Source organism: Protopterus annectens, chromosome 1.part0 (assembly GCF_019279795.1).
Source record: "Protopterus annectens isolate FY-2018-M chromosome 1.part0, PAN1.0, whole genome shotgun sequence".
In the NCBI taxonomy this organism is placed as follows: Eukaryota; Metazoa; Chordata; order Ceratodontiformes; family Protopteridae; genus Protopterus; species Protopterus annectens.
This window is the reverse complement of record NC_056725.1, coordinates 1,200,670,339-1,200,685,133: the sequence shown is the minus strand read 5'-3', so window position 1 is coordinate 1,200,685,133 and position 14,795 is coordinate 1,200,670,339. Positions and strand designations below refer to the sequence as shown.

Sequence of the window (14,795 nt, the reverse complement as noted above, 5' to 3'; positions counted from 1 at the left end):
ATCCATTTAATTTCAGCAGAATTTGATATTAATTTCAGCAGAATTTGGTTTGAAGCTGTCTTGGTCATCCTACTGTGTTGTTTTTTCCGCTAGTATTTCTGTTCCTCTTTTGGCTGTTCCATAATGATGGAACTTTTACCAGTGGCCAGACTGTGTGGCTTAAGGGCCAGTATAAGCCAAATCATTTTCTAGAGGAGACTGGAAACTAGCCTTTCCTCCTGCCACCGTGACTTCCTTACAGACGGTTTTTTTTTTTTTTTTTTTTTATTTTATAATTTGTCTTTGGGACTAAGTATCCCTCATTTGCTGATGACTACTGGAGTTTCCTTTCCTCTCAACTTCTGCAGAGGACCAGAGTAGTGCTTGATCCTTGGGATATTTTTGCAGTTTGGTATTATGAGGTCATCACTATGATTTGTTGTGCTTGTGCATCATTCCCAGCAAGAAAACTGACCTTAGAATTTCCCTGATAGTACAGAAGCTTCCTAGGTGTTTGTTGTTGTACTGAAGCATGGAAGTGTGCTCTTCCTTGTAGGGTGATCTGTTGCTTATAGTCCTCTCTGGAACTTCCATGGAAGGGCTTCCCCATGTGTTTTTGTCCTCTCCATCTCCTTGGCTGAAGTCTCTTAAGGATGCCACATTTTTCATGGATGTTTTTTCTGACTCCTATTCGGTTTGTTGTTTTACTTGCTGTGATGCTGTGCTCTACCCTTACCATTTGAGAAGCACCAGTTGATTTTAGTTTAGCAGTCTGGAAAATAGATGAAGATGAACACACAAGTCTGAACTCATTACATCCAATAGGCTAGAAAGCGCTTTCAGTTTTCATAGTATTTTCATAATGTAGTTGTATACATTAGAGCATGGATGTTTAGGTGAAGTTGAGAGACTCCATTCTCATACTTTCAGGGCTCTTTTTGGGCTTGGCACCAGCTCAGTTTTGCAGTACTATATTAAGTAAGGGAGTTGTAGGCGATATATACATGGAGGAAATAGTCTATTATCTGGAAACAGCTATGGTTTTGGTTCACTGTCTTCCCTGTTGTCATTCCTGTGGGTTTAAATGTGCTGTTGATTAATTTGGTTGCTCCTTCAGCTCCTTCCTGCAGTTGTGGGTTCTGTAGCAGAAAAAAGATTACTTAGTAGGAAGTAGAATAAATTGAAGTGTTGTCAGCTGTGTGAACAGTTGACTTTGTCTAAAAAAAAAAAAAAAAAAAAAAAACAACTTAATTTTTCTCAAGGTACATGCCCCCTTTTGTCTCCTTGCCCCACATATTTAAATCTGACAACTCCAAGATCGCACAACTTTGGGTGTGAGTAGACACTTCCTTAACCACACTGTTCCTTGAGCTAACTAAACAAATCTACTTCATAACATTGAAATTTCATAACGTTGAATTTCATAACATTAAGACCATAACAATGAAAATTCAAAACACTGAAAACCCAAAACATTGAAAACTCAGAACATTGAAAGTGTGCTTCATAACATTGAAAACTACATTGTACAAGTAAATAAGATCCCCTCCACCTACTGGAACACCTAACTAACAAACACAATTTCTACTACGTTTAAATGTACCAACTCCAAGATCGCATTACAGTGGAAAAAAGTTGAAAATACTTTTTTCCACTGTAGTGCGATCTTGGAGTTGGTATGTTTAATTTATGGGTGGGGGGGGACAGACCCCTCCCACATAGGGGGCGCAGGGGGGGCTTACCCCCTACAGAAACATAATAGAAAGTGTGTTTGTTAGTTAGGTGGTGGTGGTGTAGGTGGAGAGGATGTTGTTTACATATGCATTGTAGTTTTCACTGTTATGAAGTGCACTTTCAATGTTTTGAGTTTTCAATGTTTTCGGTTTTCAGTGTTTTGGGATGTAGATGTTTTGGTCTCAGTGTTATGAAATTCAACGTTATGAAATCTCAGTAATGTTCTTCATGTTTCACTGTTGAAGTTATCCCACTTGGGTTATCTGCCTGCAGGTAGCCCACAGTCGGCCTGAATACCAGTGTCTTGGGATTTCTGCGTCGGATGCTGTCGCCTCTTCCATGACGTCAGGTCATCAGGGTTATAAAACATGCAGCCGACGCCATTACATCAGCTTTTCTTGCCATGCAGGAGCCCAAAACAGAAGCAGTTCGCAAGTGCTAGTCAGCCGCTACCTGAAATTTTCATTTTTCAGGTTTCAAATCTGAAGTCTTCTAAAGCTAAGTACCCCATTGGGGATTCTTTTTTCTTGCTCTAACAGATGTCAGAAAAAGTTAACAATTGTCTTGCCTATGGAAAGCAAATACCTCACAGTGATTTTCATTCTTACTGTGTCACCTGATTAGACCCAGACCACAACGTCCCTCGCTGTTGGTTTTGTGCCTTGTTTAACGCCTGAACTATTCATCATCGGGCTATCTTTGTTGCTAAATTCTTTTGCTCTAATTTTCCGTATTCCAAAATGGCTTCGGTAAGCCATTGGAGTACCGATCTTCCAAAAAAACATAAGGATAAAGATAGAGACAGGCCTCATAGGCCCAGAACTGCCAACGATGCTTCCGTTAAGCTAGTCGCCAGTCTGCCAGTACTCAGTAAGGCACCTTCGCAACCTCTGATACCCGCTTCTTCAGATTTGCAGGCCTCTGCTGAGACCCATTTGGAGTCTGGTATGTCGCGAGATGCTTCTTCAATTATGGAACCAGCGGATGTCTACCTTGGATGGGTCCAGAGCCGCTTTGCAGGCACCAGCTTCTGAGGGTGTATTCCGACCTTCCGATGGGCGTATTAAACCAACTACTTCGTTTCAGACTAACTTAAAATGACTGAGTTTCTCAGGCCCAAAGTTCACCCTCTGCCTAGAAAGCAGACAACCAAAGTGCATGCTCAAGCTCCCATGCCAGAGAAACAAATGTTTAGAATGGCTGAAGATCTTTTAACTCTAATTAGGGGAAGCCAGCTTTTCCCCTTTAAAAGACAAATAATTAATTTCCCTTCCGATTCAACAGACCATGAGTCAGATTACTCTGATCCCTCTGATTACCAGGACATACCCTTATCTACCTATGAGGGTTCAGATACAAAGGATTCCATTCCCCTCTGCCTCCCCTCCAGAGGACTTTTCTTTTGGTGAAACCTTGCATACCTTAAGAGAGCATTTCCACTTGGAATGCCAGGACTACCCACAGTCCAAAAAGAGACTCAGAGTATTTAGACTTGCCTCAGCACAGGCCTCTAGCTATACCCCCTGTCCTGGATATTGTAGATGATGTTTTCATGAAATCCAGTCTTACTCCTGATACTTTACCACCAGCTCCTAGAAAGCCTGACAGGTACTACAGGGTAACCTGACTCTCACAAATTTCTCTTTAAGAATCCCACTGCGGATCCAGAGACCATTTCCCAGGGACCTAAAGGTATTAAGGCTACTACACCCAAAAGTCCTACCCTTTCGGACAGGGATTTGAGGGCTTTAGACAGATGGGGCAAGAAGGTATATACCTCTGCAACTCTTGCCATCAGGGCTTTAAATTGCCAGTTTCACATGTTGAAGTACCAGCAGCATATTATGGAACTAATTAAACAAAAAATGTTGTTGCTTCCAAATTTTGCAGAAAATAAAAATTTACAAGAGTTAATGCATTCTGCAAACCAAGTCAGTAAACATACTTTGCAGTGTGGTTTTGATGCCTTAGAAGCATCTTGCAGGGCTGCTGTCACTGGGTCTGTACTGAGAAGGCATGCCTGGCTGAAGGAACAAATCTTGCCAGACCATATCAAAGCAAAATTACTAGATATTCCGTTAAACCAGGAGCATTTGTTTGGCACAAAAGCAGAATAGGTTCTTAAAAAGATGGAGGAAAAAGCTAAATCTATGCAAACTGTTAAATATTTCTTACAGGTACAGCCACCTAGATTCAGTAAGCATTGGCCTTCATAAAAATGGTCCTTTCCAGTCCCTACCAGGTCTTCTCAGCACAAACCCAGGGGCAACTTACCACCAAGGCTACAGTCTCAGGGTACACAGAGATCTAAACAATTTAGTGCTCCCCCTTCAAAAACAGGGAGTGGTAAGCCTCCCCCTTATGGAAAACCTTCACAATGACTTGTCTATCATCCTTCCCAGCCATGCCCAAGTGCTTACACCCCTAGAAGGAAAACTCGCCCTGCATGCAAAAAAGTGGATGTCCATTACTCAGGACCGATGGGTCCTAAACATTGTATCCCAGGGATACAGATTCTACTTCCACTTACTGCCAACCCCAAGCGGGTTGCCAGACCTTCCTCCAAACCAGTGGGCAGAGGCTCAAAAGCAAGTACTTTCTCTTCTCAGTATCAGGGCTATTCAACCTGTTCCAATAGAGCAAAGAGGACAGGGTTTCTATTCCAGACTGTTCCTGGTGCCCAGAAAAGAGGGCTCTTGGTGCCCTATCCTGGACCTGTCCATTCTCAACACCTTCTTGGTGCTCCCAAAATTCAAAATACTTACACTACAACAGCTGCTTCCTATGCTAGCCAAGGACTCCTGGCTAGTCACCCTTGATCTAAAAGAAGCTTATCTGCACATCCCCATAAGGGAATCTTGCAGGAAATATTTGCGTTTCAGGGCAGGCTGTCAAGGCACTTCCCTTTGGCTTATCTACTGCACCCAGGGTTTTCACAAAGTGCCTGGCTCCAGCCATTGCATACTGCAGGCAGAGAAAAATTAAAATTTATCCATACTTGGACAATTGCCTGATTCAGGCGGACAATCAGGAATTGCTACTTCAGCACCTGGCATTTGTAAAGAGACTTCTGACTTCTCTGGGGTACACCATCAATGAAAAGAAATCACATCTGGTGCCCAGCCAAAAGATTGTATTCCTGGGAGCTAGCTTGAACACAGCTTCCCAGATGGTATTCCTTACTCCAGAAAAGCAGGTTTATTTGACAAGCTACTTCAAACTAATGGGCACCAGAACCCAGCTGTCTGCAAGAAAAATACTGCAAGCTCTAGGGTTCATGGCCTCATGCATTCTACTAATTCCATATGCAAGACTGCATATGAGGAAACTTCAGTGGTAGTTAAAAAGTCTTTGGTGCCAACATTCTCAGGACCTGGAAACAGTTATTCCCATCATTCCTTGTCTAAGGGCAGAGTTCCTTTAGTGGGCAGAGGCTTGCAACCACAACAAGGGACTCCCTTTCACTCAACCCCTCCCCACCCAAACCCTGGCAACAGATGCATCAGACCATACATGGGGGGGCTCACATGGCTGGCAAATGCATTCAGGGCAAATGGAGCCCAGGACAAATTCACCTACATATCAATCAAAAAGAAATGTTAGCTGTACAGAATGCTCTGACAACCTTCAAATACCTTATCCTTCCAGGACAACTCTTGATAAAGACAGACAACACCACAGTTATGTGGTACATAAACAAGCAGGGGGGATCTCATTCCTACCCATTCTGCAAGTTAGACATGACCCTGTGGAACACACCCTTGAGCAACCAAGTGCACCTGCAAGCTCAATTCCTACCAGGCAAACAGAAATCACAGGCAGACTTAAGCAAAAATCTACTGGACCCACATGAGTGGAACCTGGAACCCAACTCATTCAAACTTCTAACCCAAAGGTGGGGGACACCAGAGGTGGACCTCTTTGCCTCCCCCCAAAACCATGAATTGAGCAAATTTTGCACCAGAAATCTCCAAAGCCAAGCATGGAAAGTGGATGCCCTATCCTTTACATGGGAAATTCTCTCAATTTATGCCTTTCCCCCTCTGCCCCTCCTCTCAAAAGTACTACTCAAGATCAAACAGGACAAACCAAGGACAATCCTTATTGCACAGGACTGGCCCCGCCAGCATTGGTACCCACTCCTATGCAGTCTGGCAGCAGTGCCACCCTGGCACCTACATCAGACCCCCTCCCTGCTGTCCCAGCAAGAGGGACAGATTTTGCATCCTCAGCTGCAAACCCTGAACCTTGCAGCTTGGCTTATTCCCTGAATAAACCACCAGCAACCCTCCGCAAACAGGTGCTGGATGTCATCCTTGAGGCCAGAAGGTCTAGTACTAGGAAATCCTATTCAGAAAAATGGAAAAGATACTCTTCTTGGAGCCAGCCTCAAGGAAAGGACACAGCCATGCCCACCTTACCTCAAATCCTAGATTACCTAGCAGAGCTGCTCCACAAAGGCCTATCCTTCTCTTCTATTAAGATTCATGCCTCGGCCATCTCAGCTCATTATAATACTGAGCCACCCCTCTTTTCTCACCCTCTGGTCAAACAGTTCCTAAGAGGAGCTAACAATTTAAGACACCTGAGGAGAGCTCCCACCCCTGCCTGGGACCTTAACTTTGTACTAGAGAAGCTCACGCTTCCCCCTTTTGAGCCTGCTGCTACAGCACAGTTAAAATTCCTCTCTTGGAAAACAGCCTTACTTCTAGCCATCACTTCAGCAAGAAGAGTGTCTGAGTTACAGGCACTAATGGCTGTGGAACCCTTCATTATTTTCCATGCTGGCAGGGTTTCGCCTCTGGACTAACCCATCTTTTATGCCCAAGGTGGTATCCAGTCTGGCTCTAAACCAATCCATCCATTTACCAACCTTTTTCCCCTAATCTTCAGAATAAAGGGAAAAGGATCCTGCACTCTTTGGACATACACAGACAACTCAGGTTCTACCTTGACAGGACTAAGCCTGTCAGAAAGTCTGACCAGCTGCTAGTCAGCTTTGCTTCAGGGGCAGAGAGCAAGGCCATTTTCAAAGCAAACCATTTCCAAATGGATAGCACACTGCATCCATTTCTGCTACAAACAGCATGGAAAACCTACCCCACAGGGAATCAGAACTCATTCCACTAGGGCTACCTCAACCTCTACAGCAGTTTTCAAGGGAGTCCCTACCAGGGACATCCTGGAAGCTGCAACCTGGAGTTCTTTACACACCTTCACCAAACATTACCATTTACCTGTCTTTTCTAAATCCAGATCTGGATTTGCCACAGCAGTCTTACAAGGCCTGCTAGCCAGCCCTACTATTACTTGACTGCCTCCACCCTTCCTCAGCTTTGAGAATCAACCCAAGTGTGATGACTGCAGCAGTGAAACACGAACATTGTAAGTTGTGTACACTTACCGTAAATGTAGATGTTCGAGTTTATTCATTGTTGCAGTCCTGGTTACCCTCCCTCCAGCCCCCTGATTCTTCTGTGCTTTCTACCTATTCTCTTTTTGGTCACATCTTATGGCTGTGGTATTTATTTTGTACTGGAGGTGGTTCACACCATGTAATTGCTTCCTGTTTTGTGGGCTCCTGACATCTGGGGCAAGAAAAACTGATGTAATAGCGTCAGCTGCATGTTTTAAACCCCTGACGACCTGACGTCACGGAAGAGGCGACAGCATCCGACGCAGAAATCACAAGACTGGTATTTGGGCTGACTGAGGGCTACCTGCAGGCAGATAACCCAAGTGTGATGACTGCAACAGTGAATGCACTCGAACATCTACATTTATGGTAAGTGCACACAACTGTACTTTATGAACTAGACCCCACTAAACTGTAGTAGATGTTCCGTGGTGAAACACAGGAATCGGTGAAGTAAGTTTGAGTTTTCCTATTTTATTTGAACACCTTGCAATGTTTAGCAGGTATCCCAGATTGCAGCTTCAGATGCCATATTTGGACTTGATCTGTGATGATTAGCCCTCTTGTCACAAAGGAGGATCATGGTTCTACCCTTCTTGTTTCAGCAAGCAAAAAAAAGAGTCTGAGTGTTTGGTTGAGAAGGTTAATGTTGTCTTGTTTCTGTGGCATTTGGTATTTTTTCATTACTCTCACTTATTTTGCATATGGTCATAGAGAGTACGGAAGAAGAAGAATAGTCATTCTTTCAGTGCCTGTTAATGGCTGAGAAGGACTTTGATTCAGGTCTCCACTCCTGTGGTAGTACAAGAAATTCCCATGTTGTTTACAGAAAACATCCCCTTTAACTGGTACCAGCTGGCTCTACCTTATATCTTAGCGCATGAGTAACTTTTCTGGATCTTGTTGGTTTTGGAGCCACAGGGGATATTGAAACTATTGGGAAATCTTCCACTCAAGTTTCCAAGTAGAAATTAATCTCTCTTTGAATGGATCTTTAACATTTTCTGCTTTGTTTGGTTATTTACTGGTGTACTTGATACTTTGGGTGTTTTGCATGCTTAACCATGATGCTTTCACAAGGATTCCTGGGCAGTCCTCTCCTCACTGTTTCTGCAAGAGGGAAGGATGGAGGCCCAGCTCCTTTAGAATTGCTGTTGTTTCATTCTCCTTTGAGGAACTGTCTTCTTTCAGGTGACTTGGGCTTCATGCTTCATAGGCTTGCTATTTTGCTAGTTAGCCTTTCAGTATGGTGCCCTTTGGAGCTCATTTTTGAACTAAATTTTCATCTTAGTAACTCAGCCTCTGAGATGGGCACTTCAAGCCCACAGCTATAGAGATCTTTACACCCTTACTTGGACCAGTTTCCCCACATATCATCTTCACTTCTGTTGATTTTGATTTTGCCGTGAACTGTTCCATTCTTATCACCATTTTTTCCTGGGGAAGCCAAAAGTGGGGGAAGAATGATGACTGTACAGTTGTTGGGGGTCCACTGCCTCTTGAGGTGTTCCCTGAAGCAATTACAGTAGTGTGCACAAACTGGTGAGCTGTCTCCTTGGCTCTGAGAAGAGAAGAACTTCTCTTCCCAAACTGGCACTTCTTTGTGGATTTTCAGTGCCATACTTTTTCACTATTAAGATTGTTTGCCCACCATCCTTTGCTGCATTATATTTCTGCACTCTAGGAGCAGCTGCTTCCATTGCTTCCTTCCTTAAAATGTGTTATTGGAGACTAATGCACTGTAGTCACTGATGTATTGGTACCACTTTTCTCCAAGAACTATTATCTTGACATGACTGGCAGCTGAGCCATTTTTGCTTAGATTGCAGGTCAGGACTGAGAGTTCTAATCTGTGTTCTGGAATGGTGTGGTCCTCTAGCTTATTTCTCAGGATTCAGTCCATTTTCAGCATTGGATAAAAAAATGCATTCTTGCTGTGTTATTGGACCCCTAAGGGGATACTTCTTGATAGGTTAAGGATACCTTTCTTCTGTAACTCTACAGGTGAACAGCTACTCCTTGTAGCTTAAGTATGTTTTAGTATACCACTTGTTAACTGTGTAGGTGCCAGGTTTCCATTGTGCTTTGTTTTGCAAAAAAGTACTCCACACTGATTAGATGGTAAAATTGTGGGTACTTACAATGAGTATGCTTATATATTCAGTGTTTTACATCATGCAGTACAGCTGTTATCAGTTATAAGAACTTTAAAAAGGATGCTAATTTGTATTTATGGAAAGGATGAACCAGCTTTAAGAACTCCTCAGGGAGGGCCCTTTCACTAATCAACTGATACAGTAAGAATGTGTCTATTATTTTTCTGATTGCATGCTTGACTTCTGATCAAATCACCATAGCCCTGTCAGAAGTGGTAGCACAGGTGTGACCATGGGTCCAGATATCCTGTGTGCCAGATCTTGCTTCTCTTTGAAGTGAAAGAGATTTGCTGTTTAGGTGGTCTTCTGTGAAGTTTGACTCTCTTTCTTGTAATATGTCTGTTTTGTTAGACTTTGTTTTCTTTTCAGAGGTTTATTTATCCAGTCTGATGGGTAAAGTCCAGCTGTTGATGTTTTTCTTTCTTGCCAGCTATTTCTTATATGTAAATACATTTAACTTATTTTGTTGTACTATACTAAATTCATGATTAAATAGTCAAGTGACTCTTGTACTCATGTACATTTGTAACTGTCTGTATAGCATTTAACTATTTTTCATGTAATACTTAGAGCTTTTCTCCCTGGGCCTCTGCTGAAAAAGTGTTCTTACCCAATCAGACTTTCCAAGTAAATGTCATTAAATAAACTGAACTTCTCAAAGCCCAGCATTTGACCCAGGCATATATTATCAACATCTTTTAAGGGACATTTTTTTAAATAACTTGTCAGAAATATTGTTCATGATTGAGATAAATATTGTGCTTTGTTTTGTAATCTGTAATTCTACCTGCTGATTTTGATTTATGTGGAGTTGAAATTTGTTTTTGTATATCTCTGAATGGCATGGCTTGTGTTGTGATAGCTGTTATAGAGCTTTCTTCTGGATAGGATATATCTATGTGCAAATCCTTACTTTAAATTAGGGCATTTTTACTTCTCCACGACTCCCCCAACCCCCCCCCCCCCCACACACACACACACACACACGCGCACATGCACACGTCTTAACAAGAAGATCCTGTTTGGTCAGTTGAAGTACCCTCAGTGTCACTTTTTTTCTCTGTATTTTCACAAGGCTAACCATTTTTTTGTTACTTTTTGCTGTGAAAGCATTCAAATCCATAGCCAGATATGTTGACTTGGTTGTCTTCTTATATTGCATTTTTTTTTTTGTTGTTAAAAGAAGGGGTCATGTGTGTCTTTGTATGGGTTGAGGGGCAACAGCTTCTGCTGCTTGTTTCAGACATTTTAGTTGAGGAAATTTGTTCCACCTGTACCAGTCATTATACCCTAGATGTTCAGCATAGGTATAGTGCTGATTATCCTTAATTGCCAGCTGTTATGTATCTGCCACCTTGCATTTCATGACTGCTGTATAGTTTAGAATAAATATGTACTACTTACTGGTTCATGTTACCTATTTGCTTACATTTTAAGCAGGTTGATATATCTGGGCAGAACCCATTGTAAGAGGATGCCTTTGGTAAATACTCCAGATGTAGACATTGCAAAGTTTAGGTGTTGTGGAAGGTTTAACATTGTAATGCATTCATCCTCCAGGCTACACACTTTTCTGACCTTTCATAGAGATTATTTCACAATAGATTTATACAAACACATGAAAAGCATATCAGGTTAATAGAAGTCAGTATGCACTTATATTGCATGGTGACTTACTGATTAAGACTTCTGCCTCACAGCTATAGGATCCAGAGTTTGATCCTGATCTCCAGTCAATATGTGGAGTTTCCATGTTCATGTGTCTGCATGAATATTTTTTCTAGGTAGTCTGGTTTCTGTCCACCTCCCAAAAGCATTGGATTGATGACTCTAAAGTGTTCATGTGTACTACATTTACCCTTGGCCATGTGACACAGTTTATGGCTAAAAAGGGTCCTTAATTATTTCATGTACCTGGTTAACTAGTTAGAAAGTTAAATGAAAATTGAGAACTTTTACCACCACTTCTGTGGTGTGTACTTTTTTACATGAAAGTTTATACCAAGCAACTTTAAGTATCATCAGTAAAGTTGGTTAACCAGTCTTCAGTATGAGTGAGGCCAAACAATTTCTTGGTGTGTGAATGATGAGCTTATATTCAGGGCCAGTAAATGCATCATAACTTCTCTTGATAAATATTGCAGACTGTGAAGGGGTGATCCCTTTTTAGCCATCTGTGCTGCCAGCAATCCAAGAATCTTTGAACAACTTCTGCGAAATAGAACTAAAGGTAAAGCGAATGTGTGCCATAGTGACTAAAACAGATACAGGCATATCTGCAGTTCCAGATGACATGAAAGGTTACTTAATTTAGTGACTTGTGTGTTTCTAGAATAAGCTTATCAAGCAGAGTACTTCCTTGGCCATCTTTAAAACCAATCTGAGTGGGTGACTACATATTTTCACTTGGAATTTGTGGGGAAGTGTACCTAACTCATTCCTTCCAATACAGCTGTTTTGTGTATGTACTGTTAACTCCCAGTGTGTGTGGGTTGAGCCTTTTAATAATAAAAATAAATAAATAAGTTATCACCTTACAATTCAAGCAAATATTCATATCTCTGGAACCGTATCTGTTACTAGAAAACTGTAAATGTCATATTATTCAAGATAAATTAATCTTTACATTAGCGGCATTGATTCGGTTCGATGCTTTCAACTGGATTGTGTAAGCCAAAATAAATGCAGTAAATACTAATTTTGTTTAAACAGCTCATTATATCTTGGTAAGCATTCAAGCAAGACACATACTGCTAGCAGGATTTTCTGCTACAGCTGTGAGCTTTCATGTGAGGTTATGCAGTTCTGTCTGTGTTACCCGAACGTTGAGATATTTAGAGAAATATGAAAATGATTACAAAACAAATGAACAGTATACAAGTAATATTCAGTATCTCTTTAGCTGCATTTGACAGATGTCAAGTATCTATGCAGCTGTGTTTGCCATCATGTATGGTTTAAGATGGTCCTCTGATGTCTTGTATGTAGCATGATTTTGGAATTGTTAATGCAAATATGAGCAAGCAGCATTCGGCACCTAGAGAAGTCAGTAGGAGGTAACTGCAGAAACACCTGGAGGGGGGCACTGGGCAGTCAGTTAATTGTGAGATTCCTGACTTTTAGCAGGCTGGATCACAACTGCTTAGTGCTTAGAAGCAAGTGTAAGCGTGAGAATATCTTCAGCTAAATGAGAAAAGCAATTTTTTATATTTCTTATTCTGCTAAAGCAATTTTTCACACATAATATGCTTAATCGCTACACTTCATACTGAAATTCACAGTGTGACAATTACAGGCACATTCTGCTTGAATGGGAAAAGGCAGTCCATAAAAGTAGCATTGGAAGCATGATTAACAACCCTGTGGGATTAGCCCTGTTGGCGTTAGAGCTAATGAAGGATACTTTTAGTCTCCCACCAGTACTGCTTGATGTGGCTGGAGCTTCTTGCTGGTTTGCTTGGCAGTATGCTTAGTAAGAGCTCATGAATTTATTTCAGTAAGTATTAAATGGTGAAAATAATGCATAATAATTACAGCAATAGTTTTCATTAAAAGTACTACAGAAGTTTACAGATACAGCCATAGTACTACAAAGTAATTAAGTCTTGTTAAAACTTGTATAAAATACAAATACATAAATACAGATATGTACAAGGAGAGTTTAAAACAGCATAGGAGGAGATATGATAAAGAGATTATAGCAGAGGATGTATGTAAATTAAAAATGGATTGAGTAGAAGTGGATATTGCTGAAGGGAAATGAAAAGACCTTTTGAAGTAAGTGTGATGCAGAAGAGCATTAAAGGGAAGGTGCTGTGTGGAATGATGTATAGAAAGGGCAAACAGAAATATTTGGTGTAGTAGTAACGTAGTAGAAGAAGAATATGGTATGATGGGTGGGAAACCTGCAGTAAAAATGTTAGGGAGTCGAGTAAGGAAGTATATGATAGTGGACAGTAACTTCACGCAGTGGCAGACCCAGTTTTGATAAATGTAGTCTTTACAATTTTTTTAAGTATTTAGCTTTGAGATATTCCTTACTTACATAAACAAAACATCTTCAGGAAGACATCAGCTAGCACATTTTAATTTCCTTTCTGCCACCCCCAATGATGGTAGTGCTGCTGCTGCTTTGCTATCAATACTCACTGGTGAGAAGAACTGATGGGAAAATGAACTTTCCAGTGACTGTTTTCTTTTGTATGAAAAGGCTGCATAAGCTAAAATGATTCTGAACAGTACTCGGATAGCTGATCTCTTGGAAAGTTGCTTGTTTTGCAACCTGCTGGGTTAGATTATATCAAAGATCCAAGTTATGGAAGGTCTCCGTATAAGATCTTTGCTGTAGGCATCTACTTAACTAAACCTTTTGTAATTTCATGCAAGTTCTTAAAACTGTCAGAATACAACTGTGTTGAGTTGTTTAGTTGTCAGTGTAGTTTACCAAGTGTTAATGTTTGCATTGTTATCCACATTGAATAATTTATTATAGTTAGACTCATTTGTTGTCAAGTGAATACAGTGTTCTCTGTTTTGACAGGCTTTGGCAGAGCAGCAGAGAGCTCAGCAACAGCAGCAGCAGCAGACTGGCCAACCACAAGCACCACAGACTGTTACACCACAGCTGCAGGCTCCACCTCCACAGCCAGCCCAGGCTCAAGTAGTACAGCAATCTCAGGCTGTAGTGCAGACTGCAGCTACAACTGTAGCCAGTACCGCAGTCCTGGTGAGTGAAACTATGCCTTTCTATGTAAGCATAACTTTAGACAACCTTTTTGTGGGATTTGCGGAGACCGCAGTAAATAAAATACAGCATATTGTAACCTCCTTCCCATCACTTCTGTTATTAAAAGAAAATGCCCTCTCACCACTGCAGCTGTCTGAGATTTTTTCCCTCTCCCTGTAATGTCACCTAGATGTTGCTTAGTGCCCCAAATTCCTTCGGTAGTACCGTCCACATTTTTTTTTATTTGCCACGTTTCCCTACCACAGATTCTGAAGGTTTTACCATTTTTTTTTTCTTGTTGAGTTCTTGCATTATTTTCAAAAATGAATTTGTCTCAGCCTGCATGTCATAATCTGGATGGATTCGATGTTATCATTTTTCTGTTCTAGTTATTACCCATAATATTACATTTTAAGGCTATTTTGCTGAGGTCAGTAAGTTGCTTTCTCTGGTAACTAATTTTTGAGTAGCAATGTCTACTGCTTTTAATACATGGTTTATGTGAAGAGTAGAGATGCATTATACTGGAGAACCAAATAAACAAACTAGAAAAAAAATCCTCATTTTGGCCAAACAAATTGTGCTTTTATCCATGCAGCTGTGGATTTCAACACAAAGATATATATATTTAGTTTGCGTTATTATATGTTTGAAGTGATAGCTGTAGGCTTTCAGTGAATGAGCAGAGCTGACATCTTTCACACATAGCTGCTGTGGGGTAAGGGCAAATTCCCTTGCCCCGCTGCACCAGGATCCCATACAAAATATTTGCCGAAAAAAACTG

General features: G+C 41.2%; 1 protein-coding gene across 3 annotated transcripts in view; it reads left to right on the top strand.

Annotated features, from left to right (window-relative positions):
• The window catches only part of EP400 (E1A binding protein p400), a 3,509,270-nt gene that overhangs the window by 2,835,754 nt on the left and 658,721 nt on the right, over positions 1-14,795 (top strand). For all 3 annotated transcript variants that reach the window (XM_044065578.1, XM_044065569.1, XM_044065563.1), the window contains one exon: positions 13,826-14,011. In XM_044065578.1, the coding sequence (XP_043921513.1) occupies positions 13,826-14,011 (186 nt within the window). The remainder of the gene's footprint in view (positions 1-13,825; positions 14,012-14,795) is intronic.